We start from the raw sequence: 25,250 nt of genomic DNA, 5'->3' as shown, positions 1-25,250 counted from the left end.
GGGCGAAATGGACTCAGCGGCATTGTTGAAGTCCACAAAGCTCATGGGGTGAACTGTAGTTCTAGGCCCAGAAATATTAGCCAGGACACTGCAGCATTTCATGGTAAATTCTTTGTAAACCGAGGTTATTTGCCAGGGAACTGCAGAGGGTGATAGGAAATGGGGTTCTAAACGCCAAGAGTATTAGCTAGGGAACCGAAGTGTCTCATGGGAAATGTAGTTTTAGGCCCAGAAGTGCGTTCAGAGCACGGCAGAACTTCGTGTAAAAGGTTATTAATTAGCCCAACAACTGCAGAGGCTGGTAGAAAATGTAGTTCTGGACCCAGAATACTGGCCAGGGACCTGCAGAGTCCTATGATAAATGTAGTTCGTAGACCAGAGTCTTGGCTAGGGATCTGCAAGACCTCCTGGGAAATGTAGTTTGATTTCAGAATATTAGCAAGGGAGCCTCCTGGGAAACGTAGTTATGAGCTCGGGGAACTGCAACGTCCTCTGAGAGACATAGTTTGGGGTTTTCCACACTGGCCAGAGACTTTCAGAGTCCCAAGGGCAATGTAGTTCTGTACCCAATCTCAGCCCGGGAAAGGCAGGGGCTCCTGGGAAGTGTAGTTCGAGGCTCGAGGGCCAACTGCACCGGAAAGCCGGTTTGCCTGCTCACCTGCCTCCCTGTGCAAGCCGGTGGCGCCCAGGTTAGGGGAGCTGAGCGGCTCCACTTCTGGCTGCATCCTGGAGAGGCGGGTCGGAGGAGGTCCAGGAAGAAGGGGTGAGGTGCTCACACTGGGCCACGCACCCCAGCTCTTTTCCTCGGCTTCTGCTTCTTGCTCTTTGACACCACGTGGGACAAACCCGGAACTGGAAGGCTGAGACCACAAGGACACGCGTGTCCCCCTAACCTCGGGGACTCGGTGTGCGCCCCAGTTCCTGCGTCCCTTCATCTCTGCTTCCTTCCCCGTCTCTCCCTGTCTCCTGGCCTCTCTTTCTCCACCCCTCCTGCCCCATCCCTGTCCTCTGCTCTCCCCCCACTTCTCTGCCTGCCTCCCTCCCAACCCCATGCCCCAGTTGTCCTCTGAATTTCTCCCAGAAGTCTCTCCCCTATTCCCCCCCTCACTGGCCTTTCCCTCCATCTCCCCACCCTTCTCCATCAGCCTCCCCAGCACCTCCCCAGCCCCCCGAATTGCCCCCTCTTCATTCTTTGGAGTCTCTCCCCAACCCTGTCACCCTCTCTGAGCCCCCCTGCTCCCCCTTCCCCTTCCCCCAGGGCGATTCCTCAGTCTGCCTTCCGTAGCTGCTTCTGCCCCCATCCCCACCGCCCCACCCCGCCCCTCTCTCATCCCTGCTCTGTGTCCACTTGCCCTCTGCTCATCCCCGACTAGACACCTGGAGACAAACAGAAACTGGATTCTCTAGCGGGGGAGGGGACGACAGGCTGGGCCTGGTTACCATGGTGAGGCAAGGTTCCGTGAGGCGGGTGGGGAGCAGGGCTGGGGCGATTATTCCTGAATGTGGGGAAAGTGGAACTGAGGCCAGGACTGGAGGCTTTATGCAGGCAGGTGCCTGGTTAGGCCATCCTTTGTGAGTATATGCGCTCCCCGCCCAGGCTCCCTCTTTGCATCTTGTATCTCCCTCTTAATTATCCGCCCCCCCTTTTGAGACGGTCTGCCTCTGTCTGGCCCTTGCCTTCCGGCTGGAGAAATGATAGTGATGTGTCACCACACCCACCTGAGACTGGAATCCTTACTCCGCCTTCCCAGGCGGCCTGTGCTGTGCTGTCACTTCTGACTGCTTCCTGAGTTTACAAATCCGTCCAGATTCTGCAACCAAAGCTAAGGAGTCTCGTTCCCTTTCTCTAAGGGTGGTGGTGGCCAGTGTGGCACACTGCAGATACAGAACTTGTTTGAGAGCAAAGACAAGTAGCAGGAAAGGCAGCAAGCTTTCCAGTGACTGCCCTGGCTTGGGTCCAGCTGTGCCTGAAGCTCGAAATTCTGTCAGGAGTTGAGAAACTTAAAATTCGATCAGTTTAACTGGTTTTGTTTTGTTTTTTGTTTTTTTCAAGGCAGGGCTCACCGTGGAACTCACTATGTAGACCAGGCTGGCCTTGAACTCACAGTTGTTGCCCTGCTTCTGCCTCCAAATGCTGGGATTAAAGTCGTGCCCCACTATGACTGGCTGTTATTGGCAATTTAAAAAGTCTATACTTCAATGGTCTCAGTCAGTCTCCTGTGGCCATTGTAGTGGGTAGATGTTTCAGCTTTGACCTGGAAGTACTACCCCAGTGAGGTTTCTAGTAACTGTCATGCCTACCTATGAGTGAGGTCAAGATAGGAGCCCTTAAGACCGGAGATCCAGATGTGCCAGCCCTCTTGGTTCCTGGTGAGTCTGGATGCAGAATGGCAGACCGAGCAGAGTTCTTAGAGAACCCCACTGGACTGCACCTCACCTTCCCGGATCCTGTAACCAGCCCCTTTACTGGCTGTAAGCTGCCTCAAAATAAACCTCCTTTTTTTTTTTTTTTTTTGAGCTGGGGATCAAACCCAGGGCCTTGCGCGCTTGCTAGGCAAGCACTCTACCACTGAGTTAAATCCCCAACCCAATAAACCTCCTTTTTAACTAGTGGAATTGCCTTGATAATCACCACAATAGGCCATGACTTTCATTGTTCTTCCAGAGAGGTGTGTGTGTGTGTGTGTGTGTGTGTGTGTGTGTGTGTGTGTGTAAGAGTGCATGCACTAGTGAGCAAGAATGCTTCTGCATGCATGTGGTTCTGGGAATTGAACACAGAGTCCCGTGTATACAAGGCAAGCACTCTGTGTCTTCACTGGCCCTTCCCTTCCACTCATTAAGCTCTTCAATTCCATCTCTGAAGGACAAGGAGCACCATTGACTGCCGAAGCCCTCATGTTAGAGGCGTGTGCATTAATGAATGGATGAGGGCACCCCACATCTAACAATGCAGCCCCAGCCCAGTGGACTCTGTGCCTCCTAATCCTTGTGAGACTGGAGTGTGGAAGAAGAGGAAACAGTGTCAGGCCAGAAGGAGCCTGGACTGCTGTTGCTGGGTAAAGCACCATGGCCAAGGCAGCGCAGAGATTTGCTTGGCCTTACACTTCTAGAGGGAGTCGGTGGTAGCACCAGGCAACAGACATGGCTGCAGGGACAGCAGCCTGCAAGCTCACATCCTAACCGCAAGCAGGACAGAGCAAACTGGGAATGGCTGTCTTCGAACTCTCAAAGCCTGCCCTGAGAGACACACTTCCTTTAGCAAGGCCACACCTAAACTGCCCAAACAAACACCACAACTGGGCACCAAATCAATGAAGTGCCTTGGGGAAACACCTCATTCAAACCCGATGTTCTCTGGGGTCATTTTTCTCATCTCTTGCTAAGTGACAGTGGCCCACTGAAAGTCTCCTGCCCAGTTAGCTTTAACTGTCTACTGCACACAGCTTAGAGTCATGTGAGAGAAGCCTCATCTGAGGAATTTCCTAGCCCAGGTTGGCCTGTGGGCTTTCTGGATTTTTAGTGGCTGTTGCAGGAGCTAGCCCATTGTGGGTGGCACCATTCCCTAGACGGTATGCCTGGAATTTATAAGGAAGATAGCCAAGCAGGGGCATGGATGGCAGGCATGCTAGGAAGCAGTTTTCCGGCATGGTCCCTGCCTTCGGGTTCTTGCTTTGGCTTCCCTCAATGATGAACTGTGCCCTGCAAGTGTGAGTGAAAAAGCCCTTTCCTCCCCTAAGCAGCTTTTGGTCAGAGCTTTTTATCACAGCTACAGAAAAGTAACTAGAACTTTGGTAAAACAGAGAGAGAGGCCTTGGCGGGTGGAGCCAAGGAGCCTCATGGTGGGTGAGGGAGATGCACCATGCAGACATGGCAGCCACGTGGAAAGTTTTATTAGGGGGAAGGGAAGAAAACAGGCAAGGTCTGAGGAGAGGAGAGCAAGAAGAGAAAGAAAAGGAAGGGAGGAGATGTGTGCTACCTCATGGCGATAGAGAGGAAGGAAGAGAGAGAGAAGTGGAGGTTTTCTCTGAAAGAGGACTTCAAGATGGCGTCGTCAGGGCACTGGGCGGGCCAGGGGTGGGTCTGAACGCTAACAACTATCAATCCTCCAAATCCTGTTCTCACTTCTCTCTCTCTGGAACTCAACCTAAGTTCTTAAAAATAAGTAAGTAAAATCAGATACACACATGCATACATGTGTTTTATTTATTCTTTGGCAATTTCATATATGTATAAAATGTATTCTGATAAAGGTCAGGCTCTCTGCACCTCCTCAGCCCCCAGTCTGCTGTCTCTTCTTGCTTTGGAACCTCTCTCCCACACTGTCACCCTCTCTTAGTCCCTGCCAATCCTTCTGGAAGTCTTTTCCTCAACACCTTCCCCTCCTGCTTTCACATTTTTTAATACCCCATATTTAGTCAGAATTGCTCGTGTGAACGTTTACTAGAGTACAGCAATTTGCCAGTAGCTACACTACTGAAGAAAAATGGCTCCCTCAACCAGTAACCCCTGGTCAACAAGCCCTCAGGGAGGGGAGAGCTGTTCTGAGCCTCTCCCGCATCCTTGCCCCCCACTTCCAGCTCTTTCTGAATTTGAATCACCAGACTTCCCACCAACCTTCTGCATCTTTGTCATGCTGTGTTCCTACCTTTCTGTGTGTCCTGTACACCTCTATCTAACGCAGCTCTCCCTGCATCTCCCCCTCTCTCCTCCCTCTCTTCGTCTCTTACTCTGTGTCCACGATTCTTCATTTTTCTGTCTCTGTTCCTTGGCTGGGCCCTCTGCCAAGCTGCCAGCTCCTCCTCTCTGCCACTCCTGCCACCCCTGTCAGGCCATCAGCAGAGCCCTTGGCCCCACGCCCCGCATCAGCATTTTCCTCTAGTTCTACAAATGACGTCAGTACTGCAGCGATGCTGGCCACAGCCGTTTGGAGAGTTTCCTTTCCCACTTGCCTCTAGACAAACCTTGGCAACTTGGCTGACCTCTCTCTCGGGGTTAGCTCTTGCTACCGAGCACTGGGAGAGAACCAGTGTTCATGCAGACATGGGCATCTATCTCTGAACAGGGCTGTGTGTGAATCTGTATGGCTTCTCTTTGAACCCCAGGGCCTAGCCTGGCCCACCTCAAGCACTGGTTTTTTAGGTGGCGTTGGGTGGCACCATGAGGGATTCCCAGCAGGTAGGTAGGAATGGGTGGGTGGAGGGAATATCTCGGTGGCGGGGGGAAGCGAAGGGATTTGTACAAATGTTCATTTGTTCACCCACTATCCTATCATTTATTCTTCAAATGTCCAACCATAAACACCATCATCCATCCACCACTCTAGTGTTCAACCTTTCAGTCATCCATCAGACCTTCCCTCCATCCAAATATCGTCCGTCTCTCCACTCCTCCATCTGTATAGCTACCTTTCTATTGTGATAAAACACCATGACCAAAGGCAACGTAGAGAAAACTTTATTTGAGCTTGTGGTTCTTGAGGAGGAGTCCATAACAGCTGAGGAGACATGACAGAAGACAGCCAGAGCAGGAAGCCGAGATTTCACATCTTCAACCACAAAGAGGAAGCAGGAAGAGGGAACTGGAAGTGGGACGCGACCTTGAACACTCAAAGCCCAGCTGGAGTGAGTAATCACTTCCTACAGCAAGACTCTGCCTCCAAAAGATTCTGCAACCTCCCCAAGCAGAGCACCTCCAGCTAGCACCAGTGTTCAAATCCATGACACTAACCGGGCCATTGTCATTCAGATGCCACACCAGTCATTGTCCGTCCATTCATCCACCCGTTCCTTCTTTATTTACCTTCTTGGCAGTTCATTCATTCATTCATTCATTCAATTTGGTGAGTGTCTGCAATGTATCAGGCACTGTTCAAGACAGTGAGGGCATCAGAGAATGAAAGAGCAGCCTGATGGCATCCTCACTGACTGGGCCCAGCCTCCTCGATCAGGCTCACCCTCCCCAAGCATTCCCTCTGTCTTAGGTGCTTAGTTCCGTTGTTGTGGGGAAACAGCATGACCAAGGCAACTTTTAAAAGAAAGCATTTAATTGGGGCCTTGCTAACAGTTTCAGAGGGTTAATCTGTTTCCATCATGGTGGGGGGCATGGCGCTGGAGGAGTGGCTGTAGACTTACATCTTATCCACAAGTTGCAGGCAGAGAGAGAAAGAGACTGAGCCTGATGTGGGCTTCTGAAAGCTTACAGCCCACCCTCAGTGGCACACTGCATCCAGTGAGGCCACACCTACTCCAGCAAGGCCACTTCCCATCCTTCTCAAACAGTTTCATCATTCAAACCACCACAACCTCCTCCCTTCACCTGTCCCAGCTTAGACCCCACCAGTCCTCTGAGGGCAGCTCCTGTGTCCAGAAGCCTTCTTCGACATCTTTCTCAGTACTCCACACCCTAGACTTGTCTTCACAGTCCCAAGGAGGCCCTCAGCTTTCTCCGTAGCCGGTGTTCCCAATGTTAGCTTTTTCAAATCTTTAAAAAATAGTTCACTCGTATCTTTTGTGCATGTGTACACATGCATGCCATAGCATACATGTGCAGACCAGAAGGTAACTTGGGGATGTCAGATCAAACTCAGAACATCAGGCTTGGTGGCCAGCTCCTTTACCCACTAAGCCATTTTGTCTTCCTGGAAAGAATTGATGAACTGTATTACTTACTTTTCTACTAAGTTGAGTGGGATGAAGGTGGCCAGCTCACTCTCTATTCCTGGCTCCCATTCCTCACACCCAGTGGCAGTAACACCCAAGGTCCTCTAATATCCCAGATGCAGATAAAATCAAGGCTCCAGATTGAGACCCAAAGTAACCTTTAGATTAACCCAGCACTTCCTGTCTGTGTGAGGGTGGGAATGGTACTTGCCTCTAGGACCCTCCATTTTCTCACTTGTCAAATGCAGCAAGTACAAACACTAGTTATGACAACACTAAATACTAACTGAAAGCATCTCAGCTCTATCACTGATCCCCAGCCCTCACCAGGGAGTTCTAGGCAGGAGCACCACCACTGAGCACACCCTCAGCCCCTTACCCGAGGGTTACCAGACAGCTACTCTACTACTGAGCTATATCTCCTGCCCTCATTGGGTAACTAGGCAGGCAGGACTCAGGATAATTTAATGTAATCTTCAAAATGAGGTAATATCTGATTTTTTTTTTTTTCGAGACAGGGTTTCTCTGTAGCTTTGGAGCCTGTCCTGAACTAGTTCTGTAGCCCAGGCTGGCCTCAAACTCACAGAGATCCACCTGCCTCTGCCTCCCCAGTGCTGGGATTACAGGCGTGCCCCACCACCGCCCGGCCTGATTTTTTAATCATTATCAGGGCTGGAATAAAACTGTTAGTAAAGTGCTTACTGTGCAGATGTGTTAAACTTGAGCCCCAGAACCCTCAATAACAAATCCAGCTATGGTTGCACCCGCCCATCTTTAATCTCAGCTCTGGGTGGTAGAAGCAGGTGGATCCGTTGGACTCACAGGCTGGCCAGCCTAGCCTACTTGGTGAGTCCCTGTTCCAAAAAAAGAATACAAATAGAGGCTGGAGAGGTGGCTCAGCCGTTGAAGGTTAAGCTCACAACGAAGAATATAAAAAGATAGACGGCACCCTGACATCTGCATATACATGTGCATGCATTCACACACACATACTTGCACACACATAAACCAATTATCTTCATCTTTGGAGCAGGGTGTAGGAGCACAGGCTAGAAATTCTAGCACTCATTGAGCTGAGGCGAGAGGATTGCTAGTTCTCATCTGGCCTGGGCTCCGTAGTAAAACCCTGTATCCAAAAAGTGGTTTTAATTAAAAAACCTTCCTTGTTTATAAAGAGGGGAACTAAGGCAGTTAGAAATAAACCCATCCAGGTTGTGTCCTGTGCTGAGCTGGCGTTTGAACACAAATGCATTTTCCTGAGTTGCACAGACGGCTAGTTCTTGCTGCAGCTGCCTCGAAATATTGGGGCTGCCTCAGACTCACAGTGTTTCTTTGGAAATGTGTCATGCAAAGCTAGCAAGCCCATCTGTGTGCACATTTCTGAGTGTGTATGTCACCGCCTGTGTCTCCCCGCAGGATGGATTTCTCCTGGCCCCTGGTCAGGCTGAGCTGCATGACTGGGGTGGGTTGCTTGTGAGACTAGCCACTAGGGCCAGTCACTCCTTTGGTGCGCAGACAACCATGCATGCCTGCTCAGACTGTAAGAGGATGCTAGAAACAAAAGCATGGGATCCTGGATGGAGCCAGGAATGTTTTTGGAGGATTCTGATGACTGCTGAATGCATGCATTGGTTACAATGGAGGCAGGCAATTTAGCTAAAAGGGTTACATTGAACCCAAGGTCTCAGTCATGCTACGCAAATACTCTTCCACTGGGCTGTAGTCCAAGCTCCTCACTGGGAGATTCTCCTAAATCAAGGGCTCTCTCCACTCTTCAGCCACGCCCCCAGCCGCTCACAGGACAGGATTCTAGGTAGGGGTTCTAGGCAGGTGCTGTACTGTTGAGCCACACCCCCAGCCCTCTTTTTATTTTGAGACAGGGTCTCACTAATCTACAGAGACTGGCCTTGAACTCATTTGTAGTCCAGGCTGACCTGAAACTTGTTCTCCTCCCTCACCATCCAGAATGATTGGGATGAGAGACCTTTGCCCTCAGGCCTGGCAGCAATCGGTCTGGTCTTTCCGTTGGAGGTTGTGTTTATTTTGTGTAAATGGTTGGGGGGAAAGGGAGGACAATAGCAATGGGTGAAACAGAGACCTCCAAGCCAGCCCTCTGGGCTGCTGTTGTGTAGATCAGGACCCCATCCCAGGGACTGGATCTCCATTGGCCTCAGTTGTTCTGTGAAATGGGAATAACATGATTGCACTCATCCCTATGCCAAAGTGAAGATTCCACGAGAAGACGTCTTCAAAGCTCTTAACTCATTACATTGGTAATGGTGAGCGGCGATTATCATTAGCTGCTGTTAATATGGCAAAACCCGATGCTTCCTGCCCATAAGTAGTTGTTAGCAACTGCCTGGTGCCAGGGCTTGATGCACATTTACTGGTTTTTCAAACTACATCCCTGAGGAGGTAATTCCATTGTATTTTGCTGGACATCAAGATTTGGGATACTTCTAGTCTCAAAGAGACTAGGGCAGGATTCAAATCTAGTTAGTGCCTGTGGCTCCACTTCAGACCTGAGACCTCCTGTGGCCAGCTTTTCATTTTTGCCTGCTCAGCTGCAAACCCTGATGTCCTTCTCCCTGGAGGACCGAGTATTTGTGGCCTGGGACTTGTGAGTCCTAGCCTTCTGGGTCCTTTGGGTGGCCTCGAACTGGGTGGAAACGTGCAGCCAGAGTCCAGGGAGGTGCACACCGCAGGCATAGCAATTTTGGCTTTGGGGTTGGTGGGGAGGTGAGGAACCGCGCGGGGAGGAGCCGAGGAGCTGCGACAGAGGCTGGGAGGAGCCAGGCGGCACCGCGGCGGGCGGGCGCGCGCGCTGGGCTGCAGCAACCGCGGCTCCGGTGAGTCCGCCCCTCCCCCTCCCCCGCCCTAGCCTCATCCCAAGGGGGCGGCCCCGAAGAGGTCGGTGCGAAAAGGGGCACACCTGGAGCTGGGGAGTTGGAGTCTGCAGTGCCAGCTGGACGCCCCGGGGGAGGGGCACGTGGCCCTGGAAAAAAGGTGATCCTGATCCCAAACACCTGGGTGCACTCCACCCCTCGCCCACCCATCCCCAGGGCCCTGGGATCAGTGACTCATTTCATGGCCCCTAAAGATTAGAGCCACGTGACCCCTCGAGGTCCTGGACCCCGTTCACCTCTCCTGCAGCGTCTCGGGACTCTGACATTTTAACCCTTCCAACAACCTCCTCTCCAAAAAAAGAAAGAAAAAACCACTCCTGCAGCCCAGAGATACATTAAAGACTTCAACTCCCAACAGCCCTTGCAGCTCCGGTGCGATGAAGCTGCAGTAGCACTAGCAGCAAGACCTACTGGGAGTTGTAGTCCGTAAGCGTTTAACACGCTACTGGGGGCCAGGAGGTGGGAGGGGGCGGCTGGACCTCTCTGGGGTCACCTGGGGTCGCGCAGCTACTTCAAGTAGAGCAAGATGCAAAGCTTGGGCTGATTTTTTTCCCTTCCTGGCTTGAGTCCCCAGATTAGACACACTAGCCCTCCTTCTTTCCACCTGGCAAGCGTGGGGACCGGTCCGCAGCGGCTAGACTTGTCCACCCTACAACCCCCATGGGCTACCGCCCTCCGCCACCTCGGCTGCCACCCAGGACAAGGCAGGGTTAAGCACAGGTGAGTCTGACCCTGGCCGAATGGGAGTCTTCCTCAGCAGCCACCCTTCACCTGACTCTGTCTGGCTCCTGGTCTTTCCTTCCGGGCCCCCTTTCCCATGTCTGATGTCTAGCCCCAAACCTTGTGTCCTCTCTCCTCTCCCACTTCCATCTCTGGATCCTGTTCTCTTTTTTTCTGACCATGTGTCTGTTTGTCTATGCGCCCAACTCTGTTCTCTCGCCTTGTGTCTCAGGTCTCCAGCCATTGTGTGGCTGTCGGATCCAGCATCTCTCTCTTCTGAGCTACCTGTCTCTCTTTGGAAGGTATTTCTGCCCACACTCATGCTCGCTCTCTCTCTCTCTCTCTCTCTCTCTCTCTCTCTCTCTCTCTCTCTCTCTCTCTCTCCCTCCCTCCCTCTCTCTCTCTCTCTCTCTCTCTCTCTCTCTCCCTCTCCCCCCTCCCCCCCCATGTCTTGGAAATAATGAAGTACATGCCGTTCCCAACCTGAACGTGCTCCACGTTCTGTGTGCATCATTCCCTGGCTACTGGACTTCACTTAGTCCTCTCTCTTATCTCCATCTCTCTTATCTCCCCTTCACCCAACTTGGGGTTTCTGCCCCATGTCACTCTTTCCTCCAACCCTCCAGCAGCTTCCTACCCTGAGCCTCCAGCTGTTCCACCTGCCCCAAATGCTTTTACCTGCCACAGCCAAGTTGTCCACTACGGATGGCTGTCTCCACCTTCCACTTTGGGTCACAGAGTGCTTGCCCTGACTTCCTTCCTTGTGGTCCCCTGGGGGCATGTTCTTTTAGTCTGAGTACCCACCTTTTGCTGTGGCTCTGTTGATCTGTGTGCTCCTCAATGCCTCTCATTGGATGGTGATCCCAAGAAATGTCCTTAGCACCTGTGTATTGTTTTCATCCTCTGATCCTGGGCCCTGAGCTGCCACCGTCTGACCTCTGCCCTTACCAGCCCTTCTCGAACTAGCTTTCTTTCCTTACCCCTGCAACTGTTCCTGTCCCCATCTGCCTCTCTCCCACCCCACTCTGAAGTGTAGGATCACGTGGCCATTATGTCTGGGGACTATGAAGATGACCTCTGTCGGCGGGCCCTCATCCTGGTCTCAGACCTCTGTGCCCGGATCCGAGATGCTGACACCAATGACAGGTGCCAAGAATTCAACGAACTGCGAATCAGAGGCTATCCCCGGGGTCCGGATGCAGGTCAGAACCCCAGCTGTCCCAGCCGGCCCTGCCTTCTACCCAGCTCCACAGCAGCAACGACCTCAGGGAGGTCAGGGCAGGGGCTGCTCTACTTTCCACCCCTGTGGATAGCCCATGGGAGTCCTGCCTCCATCTAGCCTGCTGCTGCTCTGTCTAAACCACTGAACTGGGAGACATAGCTGGGTGTTTGGTCCATCTAACTCCTGACCTTGGAGTTGGAGACTTCCTCTTCCCTAATTATGGCCACCAAATATCTCCCTCAGAAAGCATGAATCTTTTTATTTCCCTTTGGTTTTTTTTTTTTTGTTGTTGTTGTTGTTTGGTTTTTGGTTTTTTTGTTTGTTTGTTTTTTGTTTTTTTAGGTGAGGAAAGGGTTGAGATGATATCAGATAGGGCTTTATGGAGCCCAGGTTAGTCTTAAACTTGAAACAATCCCCTTGCCTCAGTCTCCCAGGTGCTGAGATTCCAGATGTGAACCACCATACCCAGCTCTGAGAGAATTAATTATGCCCAAAAGCTACAGACTAAACCAGCCAAAAGCAGGGGAGCTGGTGAGGGGGCAGGGAGGGGTGCAGCATTCAGGAGACATCAGGAATGACCTTTGAAATGATAGGTCACCTTTAATTCTCCCATCATTGGATGTGATACATTACCCATCAGAGAAGCTCCCTGAAACCTAGTGCTTAGGGGGTTTGTTTGAGTTTGGTCATGTGATGTATTCATTAATTTTTGCATCACTGTGGCCAGATTCCTGGTGGAAATGAAGAAGGGAAGATTTACTTAGCTCATGGGTTTAGAGGTGTAACTCCACCGTGTCAAGAAGGCAGTGGGGCACAGCAGCGAAGGCATCATGGCTGACAGGAAGCAGAGGATCCTGTGGATGCTGGTGCTAGTTTCTTCTTTTACTGCATTTGGGCCTCTATCCCACAGGCCAGTGCTGGCTGCATTAGGGTGCTTCTTCACCCTCCAAGAATCCTCTCTGGAAGTGCCCTCACATATGCAGAGGTGTGCTTCAGGCTCTTAGGCTTTTGCTGCTGCTGCTGGTGTGTGTGTGTGTGTGTGTGTGTGTGTGTGTGTGCATGTACACGCATGTACACATGTGCATTTAGAAGTCAGAGAATTCTTTAGGAGCCATCCACTTTTTCAATTTTTATTTTATGTGTCTATATATTTTACTTGCATGTATGTCTGTGCACCACATACCTACTGGTGCCCACAGAGGCCAAAAGAACCTGTCAGATCCCCTAGAACTGGAGTTACAGATGGTCGTGAGTACCATGGGGGTATTAGGAATTAAACCCAGGTCTTCTGCAAGATTAGCAAGTGTTTTTGTTTTGGTTTGGTTTTGGTTTTTTGCTGGAGCTGAGGACTGAACCCAGGGCCTTACACTTGCGAGGCAAGCGCTCTGCCACTGAGCTAAATCCCCAACCCCACAAGAGTTCTTAACTGCTGACACATACCTTTTAATTTTTTGAGACAGGGTCTCTCGTCAGCCTTGAACTCACCAAGTAGGCTATGCTGAGTGGTCAGTGAGCCCCAGAGATATGCTTGTCTGTGTCTGAGGGTGCTGGGATGACCAGCATGCCTGGCTGTTTTTACATGGGCTCTGGAGAGCGAACTGAGGCCCTTGTGCCATAGACAAATACCTCACTGACTGAGCCACCTCCCCAGCCCCTTGTTGTTCTGAATTTTGATATAGCATCTCACTCTGTAACCCAGACTGGCCTGGAACTCACTATGTAGCCCAGGCTGGCCTTAAACTCACAGAAATCCTCCTGTCTCAGTCCCCTAGGAGCTGAGATGACAGACATGGGCCACCCACACCTAGCTCCTAGGTGAGTTTAAATCTAGCCAACTTGAAAATGAAGAGCCACCATCCCAGGTAGATGGATCTTTAGCCCTTCCAGAGTGTGAGATGATGGCCCATAGCTCCCAACATAATTTAGCACTGCCATCAACTGCCCAGCATGGCTCAAGACAACAAGAAGGACATCTCAAGAGTTTAGAGCTTTCTAGGGATTGATCAGGCTTGGGCAGAGTGCATTGTCTGTTCTAGGTACATAGCTGCTTTGGCCTTCCACTCCCTGTGCTGTGCAGACAGGCATGGGGAGCTGGAGAGGCTTGAAGGATCCAGAGTTCTCTGGGATGGGGCTCCTGTACTGGCAATGTTAGAAGCATCTGTCCAGTATCCTCTATGTCCCCCATGCCCTGGTGCCTCCCATGTACAAAAGCTGCTAAAATCCTGGACTCTGTAGTGTTTAGGACTCTCAGTGGGGTGAGGTGACCACTTGGACAGGAACACCCTAAGGGAGGTGGCAGGACACCAGTGTCTGGCACATGTTCCTGAGATTCCCCTCTTTCTCACAGCCTCAGTCTTCCCAGCTGGGAGATGGGATATGTCACATGTAGATCACACAGTAGCATGAGGATTCATGTTACCCTGCTTTTGCTTCACCAAGTGATCTGGAACTAGGAGGTGCTTCCTTTCTCTAGAGTGTTCCTTAAACACAGCAATTACAGTTGGATATCCCAGGTGGCAATGGCTGAGTTACCTGCCCCCACCCACCGTGGTTCTCCATATAGACAGAGCAAGGTCTCATCCTTATTCTACCTCCAATCCCAGGAGTCACCTCCAAAATAAATCCTCACAGCCTGGAGAGTTACATCCCTGAAACCCCACTCCTGGTATCAGTTACTAAAGGATCCACAAAACTCCACTCCTAGTACTAATTACTGAGAGTGCCACAAAACATTGACTGTAAGAAATGGGCCATGCTGGGCTTTCACAGCAAGACATGGCAGCATGCTAAGGGCATTCAGAAGGTACCAATTAGTGTGTATACCATGTGACAGTAGTCATAAGACTGATTATTTGAATAAGAAAGTCTTTCTGGGGCCACTGTTCATCATAGATTTTGAAGTATGGCATCTGTGGTGTGTGTGTGTGTGTGTGTGTGTGTGTGTGTGTGTGTGTGTGTGTGCGTGCGCGCGCGCGCGTCCACTTGCCCACTTGCACAGGAGGCCAGAGTTCAGTCACAGATACTATTTCTCAGGCACTGTCCATCTTGTTTTTTGAAACACTCACTCACTCACCAAGCATGCTAGGCTGACTGGCCAGCAAGCTCCTAAAGATCCACCTTTCTCTTCCTCCCCAGTGCTGGGATTACAAGCACATGCCACCCTGCCCAGCCTTTCTGTGCAGGCACTGGGAATCTAAACTCAGCTGTCACACTTGTGCAGCAAGGACTTTACTCACTAAGTATCTCCCCAGTTCCCATGGATCACATCCTGTCTTTGGACCTCCACTTCCTATTGTCAAACTGGAATTATGATGTCAGTAGCCTGGGGTGCCCTGAGGTGTCAGTTATATTGTCACATCTCAACAAATATCTGCTGTTGTACTGTGTCAATTGCCTTCATTACTGCAACAAAGAGCAGCGTTGATTCATTCCCAAGGACAGACAGTGAACTTTCTGGGGTCTTGTCCTCCAGAAGTTCGCTATGCAGAGAAGCAGCATGAGCTATTGGTGGAGAGAACAAACCTGGAGACAGTCTTTGGGACTTTCATCTCCAATCTGTCACCTGCTGCCTACAGAATGTGATGGGAACCCCACGGCCTCCATAAAGCAACCACTGTATAGCAGCGCAACTGTAGATGAAACAGAGTTCAAACTCAGTCATACTGGGAAAATACTCAGGATAGTACATGCCAGATATTCTTGGGACAGCACTGACCCCTCATGATCCTTGACCTCTCTCTTCACTCTTTCCAGACATTTCCGTGAGCCTCCTGTCAGTCATCGTGACATTCTGTGGCATCGTCCTCTTGGGTGTCTCTCTCTTCGTGTCCTGGAAGTTGTGCTGGGTGCCCTGGAGGGACAAAGGAGGCTCAGCAGTGGGCGGTGGCCCCCTGCGCAAAGACCTAGCCCCCGGGGTTGGGTTGGCAGGCCTAGTAGGAGGTGGTGGGCACCACCTGGGAGCCAGCTTAGGGGGCCATCCCCTACTGGGTGGCCCACACCATCATGCACATGCAGCCCACCATCCACCCTTTGCCGAGCTGCTGGAGCCAGGTGGTCTTGGGGGTGCTGAACCTCCAGAACCTTCCTACCTGGACATGGACTCATATCCAGAGGCTGCTGTGGCCTCTGTGGTAGCCGCTGGGGTCAAACCAAGCCAGACATCCCCAGAGCTGCCTTCTGAGGGCGGGACAGGCTCTGGGCTGCTCCTGCTGCCTCCCAGTGGTGGGGGCTTGCCCAGTGCCCAGTCTCATCAGCAGGTCACGAGTCTAGCACCAACCACCAGGTGAGAAATGATGTTGGGCTGGGCCTTCACTGTGAGACTGCTTCTCTTCTCTGTCTTGTTCTTATCCTTGGCTCTCCTGATCTCAGGATCGGGACAGGTAGTGAGATATTGACTCCTGGATCCTAGGGAGGATGAGACTGAGGCCTAGACTCTGGGGCTTAAGAGGAAAGGAGCAGAGCCTTGGATTCCTGGGTCCAGATACAGAAGCAGCCTGGAGACAAGAATCCAGGTTTAGAAGCTAGCACATGATATCCCAGCCACTTCACGGGCTGAGACGGAAGGACCTAAGATTTGAGGTTGGCCTGGGCACTTAGTGAAACCTGGTGGGTTTCGTTGTTGTTGTTGTTTCGAGACAGGGTTTCTCTGTGTAGTTTTGGTGCCTGTCCTGGATCTCGCTCTGTAGACCAGGCTGACCTCTAACTCACAGAGATCCACCTGACTCTGCCTCCTGCATGCTGGGCGAAACCTAGTCTTAAAATTAAAAAAAATAAATGAAAGCTAGGTTGTATCTCAGTGGGAGAGCACCTGTCTAGAATTCCACAGTAAAGGAGTGGGGGTGTGACTGAGTGATCCCTCAGTGAGGTGCAATGGTGTGGTTCCACAGAAGAGCTCTGGCCTAGCTTACAGAAAGCCCTAGGTTCAATCTCTGGGGATAGGGGTGTGGTTTCTGAGGCGTAGGCAATTATTGATCCCACTCAGTGTAAGCCTGGACCCAGTGTTCACCTGGCCGTTCTCATTCTCCCCATTCTGTGCACGTAAGGTTAGGGTCTGGTAGGGGCTGGGCCTGAGATGCATGCTGTGCCCCAGGCCTCCACCCTCAGGGCTCTGACAGTCCAAGGGGTACAAGCTAGGAAGACAGGAAACAACTCTGGGCACTGCCAAGAGCCCCAAGGAGATCCCAGCCCAGGTTTGGAGGAAGCTGAGAATTTCCTGGAGGTGAAGGTACCTCGATAGACATTCACATGGTGGGGAAGCTAAGACAGAATGCAGGTAGGGATGTGTACACAGTCATTTCAGGCAGGAGAAAGTGGGAACAGAAGAGATCAAGTTCTCGGTGGGAGAAGCCAGGAGGCAGGCAAGATCTGGCAAAGCCTGGGACATGCCACTGCAGACCCCAGCCCGTTCAAGGCTAGAAGTGGCAGGTGTAACCTGAGGCACTGAAGAGCCACAGCAGGGATGCGACCAAGGGGGAAGGTGCCAACTCTTGAACCATCTATGGGGGAGAAGTGAAGGCCAGTAGCCCAGGCAGGCAGAGGACAGGCTCAGCCAAGGACAAGCCATGGCGACAGAGAGCAGTGACAGGTTAGGGAGGTGGGAGGTCAGCAGAAGATGACTTTGAGGATCTGGGTGGGGTATCGGAATGAAGAAATCATTCTGGCCACCAGCTTGAGTCTTGATGACCTTCAGCTCTGGCTGGAGCCAGTTTAGAAATGTGGTAACCCCCTGCAGTAGATGGGGAAACTGAGCCTCAGGAAGCACAAGTGTCTTATCCAGTTGAGGCCAGGATTACCCCTGGCTGGGAATCAGATGTAAACCTCACCTTCATTTCCTCCTGACTCACAGGTACCCAGCCCTGCCCCGGCCCCTCACTCAGCACACTCTGACCACCCAAGCAGACCCAAGCAGCGAGGAGCGACCACCTGCACTGCCCTTACCCTTGCCGGGTGGCGAAGAAAAAGCCAAGCTCATTGGTCAGATCAAGCCAGAGCTGTATCAGGGCACTGGACCTGGTGGCCGGCGAGGCGGCGGGGGCTCTGGGGAGGCAGGGGCACCCTGTGGCCGCATCAGTTTTGCCCTGCGGTATCTCTATGGTTCTGACCAGCTTGTGGTACGGATCCTGCAGGCCCTGGACCTCCCAGCAAAGGACTCCAATGGGTTCTCAGACCCCTATGTCAAGATCTACCTGCTGCCTGATCGCAAAAAGAAATTCCAGACCAAGGTCAGGGCAAGGAGGAAGGGCTCACAGTGTGTGTGGGATCCACCAGGTTTGAGGAAGGGAGCTAGGGAGTACCCCTGGGTCTGAGGGAGGAGGGCTGAGGTCAGGATCCCTGGGTCTGCAGGAGGAAGGTAAGGGACTGGACCCTTGGGTCTGAGGGAGGAGGGCTGAGGTCTGTATCCTGAGTCTGAAAGAGGGAGCTTGGGAAGTCCCCTGGGTCTGAAGGAGGAGGCTGGGACAGGTTGCTTAGGGTAGACATGGAGCACATGATTCTAGGAACAAGGCCAGTGTACATCCTGCCTGTCTCTGCCTCCATCCCCAGGTGCACAGGAAGACGCTGAACCCTGTCTTCAATGAGACATTTCAGTTCTCGGTTCCCCTGGCTGAACTGGCCCAGCGCAAGCTGCATTTCAGCGTCTACGACTTTGACCGCTTCTCACGGCATGATCTCATCGGCCAGGTGGTTTTGGACAACCTGCTGGAACTGGCTGAGCAGCCCCCGGACCGTCCGCTCTGGAGGGACATCCTGGAGGGTGGCTCGGTCAGTGGCTGCATTAGCAATGGGCCCCTGCACCAACTCTTGCCCTCTGTATCCTCAGGTCCTCCACTGTCACTCTCCTCACCCTGGGACTCACCGCCTCCTCACTTCCCAACCCTGAGTGGTATAAGCATTATTTTGCAGGGAATATTGCAGACAAAGAAGCTAGATGGTAGAGGGACTTGGAGGGGGGTCTCTGCCCTCCTCAACTTTATGAAACACTATTGTTAGGCCCTGGGCCTAGATTCCCACCCAAATATCTTAGGACTTCTCAGTGCATCCCTGTGACTTTCGGCCCTCGATGTCACTATCCAACTTATCCCAACGTTCTCTTGTTCATTCCCAGACTTCCAGATGCTCAGACCCCCCGAAGGTCTTAGTTCCCCAAACCCTTTCACATTCTTTCCCTCTGTCTTTTTGGGGTTCCTTGGGAATCCTGCCACCTGGGTCTTCTGATATCTGATGTAGTGGGTCCCCCCACTTTTCCTGGCATCACATCCAAGAGCCCACAGTCCTGACCCTCTGGTTTCATGGCCTCTGTTGTGAGGCCTTTCTCTCCTCTGTAGCCCCAGAGCCATGCCCAGGCCTGGCTGAGTGTCCTGGTCCTTGGGTCCTCAGGCCTCACACCCTAACCCAAGTCCTATCCACAATTCTACCCGTTTGCGGAAGCCAGGGGCTGAGGGGTGAGCCGAGAACACCCTCATATCAGGAAAAGGGCAGTTCTGAGACCCAGTGTCCTCAGCTGTCAGGGATGTTGTTGAAGCAACTGCTCACAGCTCTTCCATAGGGAGATCTCCATGGTCAGCTTGCTTGTCTTCAGGCCGGGTCTCCAGGACCTGGGAACTCACGTTCACCCTGCTGCCGGCTGAGGTGCCCCACATGAGGGCCTCACTCTGCCTCCACGGTGCCCGCCCAGCCACCTGCTTCTTACCTGTCATGGGGCTTCACTCCTCCACTCACCAGAATAGGGAGGGAGAAGGAGGGACAGAGAGCAGAGAAGCAAGTGCCAAGGTGGGAGCAGACAGTCAGTCAGAGGGGACAGGGTTGGTAGCTGGAGGCCATAAGGAGAAAAGACAGAAAGAACCCCAAACAGAGCCTGCTGGCCTGGATTGCTCAAGGACGGGAAGATTCCTGTAGAGCACAGGAGACACCCAAAGAGCAGAATGAAGCTTCCGGGGAGGCCAGCTGCTCCTTTCCGGACATTTCACAATGAAGTGGTGGCCAGAGCCCCGTGGACCCGTGCCCCAGGGCCTCCAGCCTCTGACCCGCACTGACTCAGGCCCTGCTCAGGCTGCTCACTGCTGTCAAGGCTTTTGCCCAGGCTCTTCTTTCTGCTCATGAAACCCTCCCTCCCCGCTTGGTTTCATCCCTAACCCTTCAAAGCCTTAGCCCTGTCATCTTGTCTCACCAGCCCCTGTGGTCCCCTGACACTGGGCCCTGGTCCTCTGGTGACTTATACCTGCCACGATTGCTCCCTTCTCTCTAGGTCTCTATGTCAGTCTCCAACTGCCTCTCTATTTTGTTCTTTGTCTTTTCTGTCACCATCCCCAGGTCGGCCGGTCTGAGTGTCTGCCTGCCTGCCTGCCTGCCTGTCTCTCTCTCTGTCTCTCTGTCTCTGTCTCTGTCTCTCTGTCTGTCTCTCTCTCTCTCTCTCTCTCTCTCTCTCTCTCTCTCTCTCTCTCTCTCTCTCTCTCTCTCTCTCTCTCTCTCTCTCTCAGTTTCTGTCTCTCTCTTGATAACTCTCTCTCTCCCTTTCCCTGGTCTCTGTCCCACCCTCTTCTCTACAGAACAAAACAGGCTTTGATGGTAGTGAACAGCTGTAGCAGGGAAGCTATGGGGCCTTGGCCCAGAGTCAGACTATTCAGTGCATGGGAACCTAACAGTGGTGCAAAGAGGAGGCAGGATGGAGAGAGCTGCAGGGAGAGAGAGTCACAGGCCGCCCTCTGTCCCCACTGCAGGAAAAGGCAGATCTTGGGGAGCTCAACTTCTCACTCTGCTACCTCCCCACGGCTGGGCGCCTCACCGTGACCATCATCAAAGCCTCTAACCTCAAAGCAATGGACCTCACTGGTTTCTCAGGTGTGTCCGGGTTGAGGCCTGAGGAAGAAGGATAGGGTCTGAGACCAGAGGGCTAAGGTCTGGACCCCCAGGGCCTGAGGGCGGAGGCCTCTGCTCAGTCCCCTGGCTTCTCTGCACAGACCCCTATGTGAAGGCCTCTCTGATCAGTGAGGGGCGACGTCTGAAGAAACGGAAGACCTCCATTAAGAAGAACACGTTGAACCCCACATATAACGAGGCCCTGGTGTTTGACGTGGCTCCCGAGAGTGTGGAGAATGTGGGGCTCAGCATCGCAGTGGTGGACTATGACTGGTGAGAGAGGGAACTGGGGTGGGGTGTGGCTGGCTACCTCCTCCGACCTTTCCAGTAACCACCTCCCCAACCCCAGCATTGGCCACAACGAGGTGATCGGTGTGTGTCGTGTGGGTCCAGAGGCTGCGGACCCACATGGCAGAGAACACTGGGCAGAGATGCTGGCTAACCCTCGCAAGCCTGTGGAGCACTGGCACCAGCTGGTAGAGGTGAGTCGAGGGCACCACTGTCATGCACGGGCACAGGGAGCTCAGTGAGGCCCCCAGCTGCCTGTGTCTGACTGCTGTGTGGGCTGGAGGCAAGTCACTCAATCTCTCCATTCCTGCTTCCTTTCCCGGGACACCAGCCTGTGACTAATAGCCATGGTGAGGGCTGCTGGGAGGATTCAGTTTGCTGAGTGTTCTGCAGTGGCCAGCTGCTCTTCTTTCCCACATCCGCTAAACACAAAATATAGGAAGAAACAGAGTGATAAAACCTCTTTTTTTTTCTCTCCCTCAGAGCAAGGTGTGAATATTAGTAGATGGTGGTGTAGCGGGTGAGAACGATTTTTTTAATGAATAAGAAAATATCAGGCAGGAGGCTGTAGCTCAGCAACAGAGCACTTTCTTGCCATGTGCAGAAACACAAACCACACAATAATAACAATAAATCCAAAACACAGCCCAACAAAATGTCATGGGGCAGTGTCTATTGTAAAGAGCACTGTGTGTTTGTGTCTTGCCCAGGGACTGTGGTCTGAGGTCTTCTGCACAGGCCCTGGGAGAACTTCGTGGAATAGAGGGCACTGGGGAGGGGCTTAGAAGGAGGTTCAGGTGGGCAAGGTGGAAGGTGACACAGGCTGAGGAGACTGGGCAGCAGTGGCCACTTCTTTAAAAACTTATTTTATGTGTGTTAGTGTTCTGCCTGCTTGTACACCTGCACACCATGTGCGTGCAGTGCTTGTGGGAGCTGGAAGAGGGCATCGGATCCCCTGGAATAGGATTTACAGACTGTTGTGAGCGGCCATGTGCACACTGGGAACAGAACTCAGAACAGGTCCTCTGGAAGAGCAGCCAGTGCTCTCAACCCTCAGGCCACCTCTCCAGTCCCCACCAGTGGCCACTTTAGTATTAGAAGCTGGGCAACCACCTCTCAGCCTTGCAGAAGCTGATTAAAGTACTCTCTTGGGCTGGGGAAATGGTTCAGTTAGTAAAGCTGTGCAAGAGGACAGTGTTTAAATCCCCAAATGCAGGTAAAAGTCGGGTCTAGAGTCATGCCCTAAGACCCCAGTGGTAAGGAGGCAGAGACAGGAGCCTGGGGCTCACTGGCCAGCCAACACAGCCTAATTGATGAACCCCAGATCCCAGTGAAAGACTTTGTCTCAAAACACAAAGTGAGGCTGGGGAGATGGTGCAATAGCTAAGAGCCCTTGCTCTGCAAGCATGGGGACTGAGTCTGAATCCCCAGCACCCATGGCTGCCAGGCCCGGAACCACAGTGCTGAGGGCAGAGGCAGCCAGGTCCTGGAGCTCACTTCCAGCCAGCCTAGATGAAGTGGGGAGCTTTTGCTTCAGGGAGAGAGAGAGCACCTATAGAGGACCCACATCCTGCTCTGGCCTCTGTATTTATGTGCACAGACATGTAACAGGTGTGGGCACCTGCACACACATACAGCACACACAAGTCGTGCATGTATACACCACCACACAGCAACACATGTATACAACACACACACACACACACACACACACACACACACACACACACATACACACATTCACACTCACCTGTGGGTCCACAGAAACTGTCAAATGTGACTATTTTCTCTGCAGAGATGTCCAATTTGAAAATATTGACCAATTTGCTTTCATTGAAGCCAAGAAAGTAAAAGTACTGTAATTTATGTTTCGAGTAATGTAGATTTCAGGGCTTTAATCTTGTTTCGTGGTAGTTTTCCATTACTTTGGTATTCTAAGGAAAGATTCACCCTGAAACAGGGTACAGACTGGATGCCATGGCTCACACCTGTAAGACACACCTTGGGAGGACAAGACAAGGAGTCTGTCTTGGGTTTCAAGCCATCCTGGAGTACAGTCAATTCCAGGTCTGATTGGGCCATGGAGTGAGGCTGAGTCTAAGTTTAAGGTTAACCTTAAACCTGAGGCTGAGGCTGAGGCTAACCCTAACCCTGAGTCAATACCATTCGAGAACACACACACACACACACACACACACACACACACACACATTCACACACACACACACACACACACTCACACACACACACACACACACTCACACACACACTCACATACATACACACACATACACACATTCACACACATACACACACATTCACACTCACACACACACACACACACACACACACACACACACACACCCCTTTTCCAGTAGGTTGAACAACCAGGCCCAGAGCTCAGGGTTGATTTAGATCTTGAGCGATGTCCCACTGTGAGGACAGAGGCTGTGGACTCTTGGTATTCACTTTTCCAATGATCTCACTCACTCCACTTCTCTGGAAACTTCCAGTAAGCCACATTACCAACACTAGAAGGCACTGCAGGGTTCCCTTTGCTGGAGGCAGGTGCAGCCCCTGAGTTTCAGGCCATAGTGCTGTGTGGCCACAAACTGATAGCCTCCACCTAGGCAGCCCCTGCCCATGGCCTGCTTGTCAGCTCTCTGTGGCTCCGCAGTTCCCCAGGACAAAGTTTCAACTTTCTGAGCCTTGGACCTGCCTTGTAGCCCCTTCGCATAACCTTGCCTTTCTTGCATTTTAAGGGATTTATCTTTTGTGCCTGAGTTTCCTCACTGGTAGAATGGTGGTGATATCACTTCCACATCCCCTGGGAACTAAAGAAGACAGCATGTAGATAAGGAGCGGGGCAGAAGCTTCCTGCTGGTTAAGGTGGTTGTTCTCTTTCATCCCCAACTCCAGGAGAAGACTCTAACCAGCTTCACGAAAGGCAGCAAAGGACTCTCGGAGAAGGAGAACTCAGAGTGAAGGCAAGATCCAGAGAAGGCAGGTGTGCCTCTGAGCTCTGGCTGAGGGAGGAGCCTCGGCCTGGACCCTGGGTCTAAGGGAGAAGGGCTGGGTCTGGACCCTGGGTCTGAGGGAGAAGGGCTGGGTCTGGACCCTGGGTCTGAGGGAGGAGGGCTGGGTCTGGACTCTGGGTCTGAGGGAGGAGGGCTGGGTCTGGACTCTGGGTCTGAGGGAGGAGGGCTGGGTCTGGACCTTGGGTCTGAGGGAGGAGGGCTGGGTCTGGACTCTGGGTCTGAGGGAGGAGGGCTGGGTCTGGACTCTGGGTCTGAGGGAGGAGGGCTGTGTCTGAGGGAGGAGGCTGGCCTTCTGACCTCTCCCTCCTTGGAGCTGATACAGCTGCAGAGGTTACTCCCTAACCTCTCAGCCTCCTCTGTCCCTTCCACTCACTCCTGTTTCTTAGGTCTGGTCTAAGCCTGGGATCAGATCAGCTACCCTCAGGACCCCATCCCTTCCTGCCCGGACTGTGAACTCATCTCGAAGCCATAATGTCCGAGCTGCTGGTGCGGGGCGGCCTGGGCCTGCCCTCCTTATCCTGGAGGTGTGAGGCTGGGAGGCCGCAGGTCCAGCTCCCTGTTTCAGGGTGGGAGGTTCTCAGCCTCCACTGTCTGTCTCTTATCCCCAGAGTTCCCCCTAGAGGCCAGGGGTTGTGCATGTCTGGGGACCCCTGCCCCCATTCCTCTGTCTGACTGTCTGTCTGTCCCTTTGCTGTTGTCTAAGTCTTGCTGTTCTGGCCTGTGACCTCACCGTGAATGTCAGCAGACCAATCTTTGATGTCCCCTGAACAGACACACCCTCCAGCGTCCACCCCTTGTGTCCCCCCATCTGCGTCTGGCCAATCCCCCTCTGCTGCTGCTATCATCACCAGAAATAAACACACTCTGTGGGTGTCCTTCCACCTGGGCTCCTGTCTCCCTGGGACCAGGAGGTGTGCTGGAGCATGGGACTGTGTGTGGCTAGGCCACTAAGTGGTTTCTTTGAGCCTTAGCCTCTAAATGATATTTTCAGATGAAATCCAAAATAGAATTTTGAACTATAAGAGATGAAGTGACAGAAATTTCCTGTGCGCTTCTCACAAACCTTCCATCCCAGGTAATGTCAGGTACTGAATAGGTAGGTGGCCTTTCTCTCTTGCATACGGGCTGTCTACCTCAGCACCAGATATCCTGTTCTTATGCAATGACATGCAGGCAGGTACCTTGGACAGGGGCCTCCACGTGCAATCATCTTGTCCCTCTAGAGAATTCTAGAACTGCCCAAATCTAGCTGTAACTAACTCTGGGTTGCAGAGCATTCTGGGAAAGTGACCTGTTGTCATGTGGGCTCTCCTCCACGAGGGCTTTATCAGCAGCAAGGAAGCATGAGCAAGGGGGAGGGCATTAACAGGACTCTCCCAGGGCCCACCAAACCACCTGAGAGAAGAGGACTTCTGAGAAGATGAAATGAGGACCATACCTTCTTAGGCATCCTTGTATTTGGGGAAAAGTTTCCAATTGGTCCTGCTTAGGCTGGATGGCCATCTTAAGTCATGTGACTTAAGTCTGGTGAGTGTGCTGTAGGAGGCTCCCCATCTCCTCCCTT

General features: G+C 52.4%; 1 protein-coding gene across 11 annotated transcripts; it reads left to right on the top strand.

Annotated features, from left to right (window-relative positions):
• The first annotated feature begins 9,430 nt into the window (after positions 1–9,430).
• Syt3 (synaptotagmin 3) lies at positions 9,431–24,567 on the top strand. Of its 11 annotated transcripts, none has more exons than XM_036189373.1 (12): positions 9,431–9,508; positions 10,140–10,285; positions 10,518–10,587; positions 11,322–11,487; positions 15,261–15,789; positions 17,353–17,728; positions 18,048–18,266; positions 20,222–20,342; positions 20,462–20,633; positions 20,710–20,842; positions 23,568–23,655; positions 24,073–24,567. In XM_036189373.1, exons 4-11 carry the CDS (start codon positions 11,337–11,339, stop codon positions 23,631–23,633), a joined length of 1,767 nt encoding a protein of 588 aa, XP_036045266.1. In that variant the 5' UTR covers positions 9,431–9,508; positions 10,140–10,285; positions 10,518–10,587; positions 11,322–11,336; the 3' UTR covers positions 23,634–23,655; positions 24,073–24,567. The 11 variants fall into 11 exon arrangements, with proteins under 11 accessions (XP_036045266.1, XP_036045218.1, XP_036045254.1 ...); XM_036189361.1 differs by having other exon boundaries at positions 9,435–9,508; positions 10,133–10,285; XM_036189367.1 differs by lacking the exon at positions 9,431–9,508 and adding an exon at positions 9,515–9,665.
• Positions 24,568–25,250: the final 683 nt, after the last annotated feature.

This window comes from Onychomys torridus, chromosome 1 (assembly GCF_903995425.1).
Source record: "Onychomys torridus chromosome 1, mOncTor1.1, whole genome shotgun sequence".
Lineage (NCBI taxonomy): Eukaryota > Metazoa > Chordata > Mammalia > Rodentia > Cricetidae > Onychomys > Onychomys torridus.
The sequence above is the reverse complement of the archived record's forward strand: the minus strand, read 5'-3'. Positions and strand labels throughout refer to the sequence as shown.

What these genes read in the sequence shown, in the direction of transcription:
- Syt3 (XM_036189325.1), top strand. Translation starts at nt 11,337, where the DNA reads ATGTCTGGGGACTATGAAGATGACCTCTGTCGGCGGGCCCTCATCCTG. An exon ending in TCCCCGGGGTCCGGATGCAG is followed by an intron (nt 11,488 to 15,260) that starts GTCAGAACCCCA and finishes CACTCTTTCCAG; the next exon opens with ACATTTCCGTGAGCCTCCTG. An exon ending in GGACCTCACTGGTTTCTCAG is followed by an intron (nt 20,343 to 20,461) that starts GTGTGTCCGGGT and finishes TTCTCTGCACAG; the next exon opens with ACCCCTATGTGAAGGCCTCT.